The sequence below is a fragment of the Ananas comosus genome, linkage group 11, assembly GCF_001540865.1.
Source record: "Ananas comosus cultivar F153 linkage group 11, ASM154086v1, whole genome shotgun sequence".
Classification (NCBI taxonomy): domain Eukaryota; kingdom Viridiplantae; phylum Streptophyta; class Magnoliopsida; order Poales; family Bromeliaceae; genus Ananas; species Ananas comosus.
This window is the reverse complement of record NC_033631.1, coordinates 8456189-8465922: the sequence shown is the minus strand read 5'-3', so window position 1 is coordinate 8465922 and position 9734 is coordinate 8456189. Positions and strand designations below refer to the sequence as shown.

The 9734-nt window shown below is 33.6% G+C and overlaps 1 protein-coding gene across 3 annotated transcripts; it reads right to left on the bottom strand.

Moving 5' to 3' along the window:
* LOC109717021 lies at positions 275 to 5400 on the bottom strand. 3 transcript variants are annotated; one of them, XM_020242662.1, is made up of 4 exons: positions 5253 to 5400; positions 4340 to 4465; positions 2292 to 2531; positions 275 to 728 (listed from the first exon to the last, which is right to left on the bottom strand). In XM_020242662.1, exons 1-4 carry the CDS (start codon positions 5376 to 5378, stop codon positions 630 to 632), a joined length of 591 nt encoding a protein of 196 aa, XP_020098251.1. In that variant the 5' UTR covers positions 5379 to 5400; the 3' UTR covers positions 275 to 629. The 3 variants fall into 3 exon arrangements, with proteins under 3 accessions (XP_020098251.1, XP_020098253.1, XP_020098252.1); XM_020242663.1 differs by lacking the exon at positions 275 to 728 and adding an exon at positions 1299 to 1768; XM_020242664.1 differs by lacking the exon at positions 4340 to 4465.

Genomic DNA, 9734 nt, shown 5'->3' with positions numbered 1-9734 from the left:
AAAAATCATAATTTCTTAGCAATAACTTTAATTATTATATATGAACATTAGAAGACACAACAGAAAATGAATCTTAATCAGGTTAAATTCTGAGTTAGCAATCATGCATGTACACTTCCTGATGAAAATGGGGAGGATTTATCCCCGCAGGTAAACTGTTGCTCTCTATGTGTTACGAATGATTCGCAGATTCTGAACAATCACTCGAGTCCTAAAAAAACCCATCCTTTTTCGGTTGCTGCTCAGTAAAACACATTCTGGCAGAACCAAAAAGAAGGAAACAAAAAAAATTTGCATTGATTCTCAGTGATGATACAAAATACACTTGTTATGGTTCAAATCATCCTTCATAATCTCTTCAGATAAATGCACTTCACTAGACCATTTCATTTCTCATGGTATGCTGAGTTAGTGCAGAATCGAATTGAAGTCCTTTCGAAAATACTCCAAAAAACGAGAACAGATGTATGATGCTCTTCGTTTTACGTAGTCACCAATTGATGGTCTAAAATTGGACACAATGCTCTTCATGGACCAATTTCGAATGCGACCTTCGTGTCCAGCGATAAGATGCTGTCTGACTTTTGCAGTCGCCAATTGACGGTCCGAAACTGAACAGCATGCTCTCCTCATGAACGGATTTGCAAATGCGACCTTAATCTCCGTACTTGAATCCTCCTCTCGTCTTTGGGGCGGCAGCAGGCTAGCAGAATCGCGTCCTGATTTTTCTGAAACAAGCATGCAAGAGTACGAAAACTGTGAGAGAGATTGTTTACAAATGAGTGGTTCATATAATTGTTTACAAATGAGTGGTTCATATAAGAAACGATCAACTACCGAAACAAAATTCTAAGTTCCTACTAAACCTACAAGACAGACAATAGAAATAGGCTTTTGTACTTTGCACCAAAGTCAAGCAACAAACAGATGGCATGAGATAGAGACTTAATGCATTCAAAATAGAGAAAAAGTGCTCATAAAAGATCGATCCATACTCCATGCAGGCGAGGATCAAAAAGTATAAAGTATAAAGTATATAGAACAAGACAACATTTGAGTTGAGGATATAAAATGTACGGACCCCATCCCATCCCAATAATTTGATTTGGTCCTAAGGCCTCGTTTAGTATCTTTGCCCTATTTTTGTTTTTGTAAATACTAATTCTATATAATTTGATGTACTGGAGGAAAGACTTTCATGTAGTTGTTATGGTTGGTTAGCTTGTAATACACTTCGGCCAAGTGATGAATGACAACTTATTTTAAAAAAAAATGGAAGTAAAATAGTTGCTTTCAAGTTTTTTTTTTTTTTTTTTTTTGGTGTGTGTTGCCGAACAAATACATGTAAGGCTTGCCAGCAATCTACCCATTTTAGCACTACTTCATGCAAAAATTCAATTAAAAGAAAAAAAAACAATGGTAACAACACCAAACGAGGCATTTAAACAGCTGAGTCACTAAACTTCTGCATATTTTACACTTCGCAAAGAAAATCTAACTTTATTGTAGAAATGACTATTTTTCTCCCTCCCTTGTAAAAAGATTACCTAATCTTGTTTGCCTCGAACAAGGTTAAAGAATCATATCATAAATGGAGACTGTTTTCTTTCTTTCTTTTTTTTTTTAATCAGCAAAGAAAGTGCAATACATGAATGATCACAGACTAGAGTGTTAAATAAAATGTACAGGAACCAAGTCGCAACATCAGGATTGTACAGGAAGTAGCCATTCATTTACACCTCATATTTGTCGACTGTAGAGTAGTTTCCTGTGCATTTCAAGATATGTTGTCACAATTTGCTAGATCAAGAATAATCTGAAGTAGGAAGAATGGAGTTGATATCCTATACTAAACCATCCAATCATCACTTCACCTGGAAAGATGATAAATTAAATGACTATACCTCAGTCCTTAGATAAGCAGGGCATACATTAATACACCATCTTTATAAGGAGGTAATCTTGATGATGCTTCTTTCCTTTTTCAAGCAAATTTGGTGAGAGAAAAAAAAAGGATACAAAAAGTACCAAAAAAAAACTAGTTGGTAATGGTAGAAGTTGGCAGAAGCAAGGTTTTCATTTGCACTTTGGTAGATTGTTTTTGCTGAGAAAACAAAAAGAAATAGAGAAAAAAAAAACATCCACAGAGAACAATGAAAAGTAATGGGCCATAAACCAAAGAAGTGAGATATATTTTATGAAACCTACACTGAATATATATACAGTTGGACACTTGTTTCATCACATTACAAATAACTGAAATAGAAGGAAAATGGCCGCATTGCAAGTACCTCATCTTCCTTGAAGTGCAGATCTGACCAGTTCTGCTTCAAAGCTTTGGACAGTGTAATGACAACTTTTGGATGCGTAACCACTATATTGCATTTGTCAGGCACTATTTCCTTGTTTAGTATCGGTACGATGAATTCGTAGTTACTCCCTTTCATGTAATAGAACTTAATATCAACAGACAAGGCGCTAAATCTCGTCTCCACCTTTGGTTGCTCTGCACCTTCGAGGAATAGGTATATCTGTTGCGCAGAAGTAAACATAGAATAAGATCAGTCCGCACAAAAAATATTAAAATACCCCGATATGATAACTCTAGTAGTCAGGGCCAAAGCCACAAATTTAAGATTTATTTTGAGGATATTTTCCAAAGCAGTATATTAACAAAAGCCCCATGACAAAATATATAGTAGTCCATAGCCAGATCTCAGCTCTGACAAAATGTATAGTAAAAGGAAAAAAAAAAAAAAATCAAACTTCTATTCTCAGAATGAGAGTGTGGCGTGGGATAATTTCATTGATACTTTGTGTTCAATGTGTTTAAACCTTTAAGGCTCCACCAATTTAACCTAGCTTCATTAATCGTTTAAACTTTAATCTCACTGACCGCGTTGGTTTCGGAACATGTAGCTACATCTATATCGAAGCAGATTTCTCTTGTACAGAGCTTCCTGACAGAATGACTAACAAGTTTGTGAGGAGATGTTGGATGCCCAATCCCACCTTTTCTGAACCATGCTTTTCACCCACCCATTGAATGCAATTCTAATAAGATAAAACAGTGTAAAGAAGCACAATATCCTTGGATACAAAATTTCACCGGGGCGGAATTTCATCAACATTTTCCGGGAGTAAGCACATGATTTTCTTTTCTTTCAAAGGCAGCATTTTCTTGTTACAAGGTCAGATAAGGACAGGAATAAAATGGTTTTATGTCGATTTCTTTTTTTAATTTTTTCCCCTTGACTAGGATTCGACATTTAAAGGAGCAGAGCTTCGTGACTTGAACTCATGCGACTAGAGCCTATAAAGCAACTCTTAACCATCACACTGAGTGGCACTTAATGTAATCTATATTTTCAAATATTTCTCATCATTGTTTACTGGAGTAGTTATTCATGTTATAGACCATGAATATCAACTGGACCGTAAGCTCCCTCCCGCACTAGTGTCTTGCAAGCCCTAGACTTAATATAATCTACATGTTCACCTGTGTAGGCTAAGGTTACAATCAATTCACCAAGAGGATTAGTACTTTAAAAACACTGCGGCCGACAACAAATCCTCACAAACAAGTACTGAAAGGTCTTCAGCAAACAAACTTCGACTATGACACATTTTTAAACTTCTTGCTGAAGTTGGTACCTCAATCCTTTTGACCTTCTCACCACACCTCCAGGCAAATCTTCTGATGCCATGAGCATAAATAAACTGCTTGCTCATCCTATTAAGAAAATAGGCCCTGAAGCAACGACAGTGTTCTAGATGAAATAGGCAATCGACAAGTGCTGGTGGACTATAATTTAATGATAAAGTTAATTGAGACTCCCTCATCTATGGCACATTTTGGAATAAACACTAGATTTTTTTTTTTTAAATATTATTGACAAGTTACTGAACTTTTGATTCTTTTTTTATGAGTTATTTTTGTCATTTGAATTGGGGAAGTTGTTAAAATTAACTCCATTTCCTATAAGGCTTAACCATTTATGGAGCCTACATTTTCATATGCGAAAAAGCAGGTAAAACTATTAAATTTTATGGAATTACCTTCAAATTTTATGAAATCCCCTATCATGGGAATAACTAAGATCACAATTCAAAATAAAATTAGGGCCTAATTCATGGTACCACATAATCTTAAACAAGAAACATTCATGAGACCCAATCAATTATGCACCTGCCAATCAAATGAGAAAGTCATAACACATTTCCCTGAATTAATCATACATCACCTCTCACAGAATATTGTTAAAAAACTATTTAAAATAAAGAAAAAAAAATCCTTAAATCACAAAGTGTTTAACGGCAGAAACAACAGAGAACATACCCTAATCTCTTTGTCATCCTGATCCCAGCTGAAAGATCCTAAGGTGATGAAATTTCTATAATCCAACGCAGGTGCCGCAGCACGCGTAGCAGCCCGCATTCCCGCCGCCGCGGTGGCCCTCGACAACTATCAAGAATCAATAACCAATTACACGATACCCTACAAAGAAGATTACAGTAACAAACCCTTCACCCCATATAAGATAAAGAGAGCCATTATTCCAAAATAAACCCTTCTTTTACAACCTAGCATTAATCTTAACACACGCACCCACGCTCTCCGATAAAACTTCAGTGGGGAGCTCCTCAACGACACCTCATTAGTTTTACTTTAATCCAATACAGAAATTCACAAAGGGTTTTTTAAACTTCAGAGGCGAGGATTATAACCCTTGAACAGAGACAAAACTGGCACATGATAGCGAATCGGCAACGAGGCGTTGTTGGGGAGCTCCCCACTGAAGTTTTATCTCGCGCTCACATGCACGACGGATATCAAACAGAAATAAGATAAAGAGAGCCATTATTTCAAAATAAACCGTTCAAAGGGAACAGAGCAGGATTAGTCTTAGAATTATTAAATGGCAAATGTAGGAATCGAACTGCAGCGTCATTTGAATTCGCAAAATTTGTTGAATTCGACGGTGGCGACTACTATATCAACGAAATTCGCAATAAATTGTATCTCTTCCCTAGAATTCAATCTCACGAAGCCTAAAGAGAGAACGGCTCCAAGAACGCGAATGGGTCGTCTCTAATTGCGCGGAAAACGTGATTAGTAGATGGATATCGAGGATGATATGATCTTTCTCCATCATCATCGTCGTCGTCATCAAGAACAACAACAACAAGAACACGCATTTCAAAAGAGAGAGAGATTAAAGAAGAGGAGGGAATTGGACGACGATACGTACCTCGGCGCCGAGCCTGCGGAGGGAGTGGGAGAGGAGGGAGAGGACGCGGGGCCTCTTCGCCATGCTCGTGAGGCGGCGGAGCTCCTCCATGTCCATTCTCACTCGATGCTCCTCCCCCATTTCCATTTTCTCTTTCTCTCTCTTTCTCTTTCTCTTTCTCTTTCTCTTTAAAACACACACGAAAAAAAAAAAAAGGAAAAACTTCAAAAACCCCCCTGTGGGTTCAGACTTTTTTATTTTAGTACGCTGTGGTTTAAAGTGTATCAAGTTAGTACCCTGTGGTTTCTCACTTTATCATTTTAGTACTCTGTGGTTTAAAGTGTATCAAGTTAGTACCATGTGGTTTTGCACTTTATCACTTTAGTACCATGTGGTTTCACACTTTATCACTTTAGTACCCTATAGTTTAAAAAACTACAGGGTACTAACTTGATACAAAATTAAAACCACAGGATACTAAAGTGATAAAGCGCAAAACCATAAGGTACTACTTGATACACTTTAAACCACAAGGTACTAAAATGATAACGTGATAAACCACGGGGTACTAACTTCACATTTTAAACCACAGGGTACTAGAGTGAAAAAAATTGAAACCACAAGGGGGTTTTGAAGTTTTTCCAAAAAAAAAGTTTCAAAAAAGAAAAAAAAAATAAAAAGCTAATTTCATATAGGTTTCTGGAAACATAATAAATTACAAATATATTTCTATAAAGTTTAACTTTTTATATGTATTGTTCCTATAAAAGTCTTAATATTTTCAGTTATTTTTCTGTTGTTAAAATCCATAAAAAAAATTAGTTAACCATATGTAAAATACTTAACCTTAGTTAGTTAATGAGATGAATTAACATTTTTACTCATCTTCAATTAATAGTTGGGATTTTTTTAGGAACATATTTGTGATGGCAAAAAGATCATTTCACGTATGAAATAAACAATACTTTAACGGTAACAAACGAGAGGGACATATTTGAAAATATTAAGACTTTTGTAGTGACAATATATGAAAGTTGAACTTTGTAGGAATATATTTGTAATTTATTATGTTTATAGGAACCTGTATGAAATTAATCCAAAAAAGGTGCGCATAAATATTGTGTTTCTTTACATCGAACTACATAAAAATATGAAAAAACTTTAAATATCATCCCGGTGGTTTCACACTTTCTTACTTTAGTACCCTATAATTTAAAATGTATCACTTTTGTACCCTATAGTTTCATTTTTTTCTTTTTATTATTCCCTCTATTAATTTTTTTCGTTAAATTAGTAACAAAGTTAAAACTAAAGTAAAATTTTGATAAACTATAGGTGAAGTATCTGAAGTTTTTTGTATATGATTTAACGAAAAGTTAACGGAAGGGTCGACGAAAAAAAATAAGAAACCATAGAGTACTAAATTGATACACTTTAAACCACATGATACTAAAGTGAAAAAGTGTAAAACCATAGAAGTGGTATTTGAAGTTTACCCTAAAACTATTAATATCTATATCTTATTGACTTCTAAATTAGGGTTAAATCATATTTTCGGAACGAGACATATCATCTATTCATCTTGTAAATAAAATAGGTTACCCTATCAAATTATAAATGGTAAAGTTTTTAAAGCGATCCACTTCAAGTCGACTAATCCAAGTTGATCACTTGGGACATCAGAACGAAGCTCAAAACACTTCAGACTCTCATTGATAACGTTTTTTCTTTTGGATGGAATACTCGCTTCTCCAGAAATGCTATGTAAGCTGATCAACTAGCTAATTGGGATCTGCCTAGCAAAACAATGTACTGTGTGGTTCTTTTTGAGGGTTTTTTCAATTCTATATCGTCTTATCTTATTTAAATAAACTTTCACTCTCGAACGATTTCGCTTCATTTTTTTAAAAAGAGTAAAAAATTAAATACCTTACAATCATACTAAAAAATTCTTATAGGAAATAAGTTATTCTTAATATTTTTTTACAATCTTAAGCTATTAGAGAATAGTATTTTTTTTATTTTTAACACTTTCTCTCAAATCTAGGCTCGAGACTTTTCGATAGATTTAAAATGTGGATTTGAATTAAATGAAATTAAATTAAATCTGGCCAGAGGTCCGACAAAATTCAAACTTAAGACTTTCTGCTCTTATATCATTGTCCTACAAAAGATTAAGTTACTAAATAACGATATTTTTTCATTATTATTATTATTATTTTTTACTCTCAACGCTATCCATCTACTAAAGATCAATATTTTTTTCTCTATCCATGTAAAGATCAACATTTTTATACTAATAAGATCAATATTTTTTAATTTTATAAATTTAAGAAAAGAGTGTAAACTCTTGGTGGATGGGTGTAAGATTTGTACCCCACTTTTGAAAGTATAAGTAGCATTTTTTTAAATTCTGCGGAATTTTTAAATTGACTTGCACAGTTTTGAACTTTTGGTAGAATTCGAAAGAAAATTTGGTAGGAGTAATCCCAATATCAACCTGTTTTGTCCCACTATTCACGCGACATAAAAATTTATGTCATTCACGTAACTGATAGTGGATAGAACGGTCTCACATTAGAAACCGTTCACACCAAATCTGTGTTCACAAAACTCAGTTTTACTGTACAGAAGATAAACAGTACTGGTCCCTGAACTTCGACTCAAGTTTTAATTTGGTCCTCAAAATTTTTTATTTGGACATCGGAAACTCTAATAAATGTTTAATAAGATTTCAATTTAGTTCCCAAACTTTTTGCAATATTTCAATTTAGTCCTTTTAAATTACCAACTGTCGCTTGCATCTAGTTCATCTACTTGTTCTTGCACTATGAATTCATCGTTCATTAGCTCATACTTTTAACTCAGAATCTAATTTTTCTATAGAGAAAAAAATCATAATTTAATGAGTGGTAAAGTTGAAATGTACAATGGAATGACTAAAACAATTCAAATCAAATTTAACAAGTTAATCGGTGATCAAATTTTTAACTTAAATACGTAAAATAACTCAAATAAAAAATTTGGAGGTTAAGGAGATGTAAATTAAAATTGATGGGTCCACTTCAGAACGGTCTATAGGTAAGGGTTTTACCGTTCATTTTTACATATTATGTATTTGAGGAAATAAGTTACCAGAAAAAAACTCATCAAGTATGTGAGTTTTCTAGTGTGATGATAAAAATAGAGATTAAATTTTAGATCTTAAGAGGTTGTGATATTTATAATCTGATAGAATAACATATTTTATCAATGAGGTCAAATATAATATCTAATTTTAAATATTTGATCACACTCCTTATATACTAAATGTACTAATTTCTTGAGTAAGATCCTGTTTGGATATATGAATTATGAATATCTAGTCCAGTATATTTTTAAATTTAATTAAGAATTTTTATACATATGATTAGTAAAGAATGTAATCAAATATTTAGAATAAAATATTATATTTGGACTTCCAGTCATTTTTTCACGTAAAATATGCTATACTCCCAAATCATAAATACCTTCGAAAAAGCAAATATCAAACTCGTTACTTACATTTATACTAAAAAACTCTTAAACAGAATAAGTTATTCTTGGATAGCTTTAAGCACCTGTTTGGTTCGGAGTTAATGGATGGAATAACCTCTTAACCCCGAAGTTATTTTTAAACACCCAATTTGGAAGGTGGGGTTATAACCCAACCCCATCCTACCTGACCCCACCTCATTACTCCAACCAAATACTATTTTATCTATATCTGGACTAAACCAAATACTCAACCAAATACAAAATTACTCTAACCTAACATTAACTCTGAACTTAACTCTATCCCTAAAATAATAAGTTTTTACTTAACCCTGAACCAAACGGTGGCTTAAAGAATAAACTTATTCCAATATTTAATCAGAACCTAAATCATGAAGAAATACCGAACAAGAAATTCATCCATCTAAACAAAACCTAAATGTACATAGGAGACCGCAAACAAAATCCACAACAGCAGAATATAATAAGGTCATCCCCAGATACCTTCAATCTCAAATTGAGTTTGATGAGAAAAGAAGAGAGCAAAACAAGCACACATTTTATGGATTTTATTTGATATGGAAAAAGTAAAAAAATAAAAAAATTGCTACGTGTAGATCAAATTCTACATTGGTTACAAACATCCTCGACAAGCACACATTTGTGAATTTTCATTGTTTCTTCGTCTCCCTTGGAAAGATTAGTTCATAACCAAATCATAAATTAAGATCCTCTCAAATGCTAGAGATGAATTAGCGTTGTTCGGTGCCGGCGTAGGAATGGCTCAACATTTGAGGCAAAGTTTGGTTGGAGGATAATGACACGAATAAGAGGAATAAAGTACTTATTCCACCACCCTTGTTTCTAAACAAATATATATATATATATATATATATATATAGAGAGAGAGAGAGAGAGAGAGAGAGAGTAGGGCTACTATACTCTTATGAGTATATGAGTATAGAACCCTTCGTACTCATAAGTTGTTTT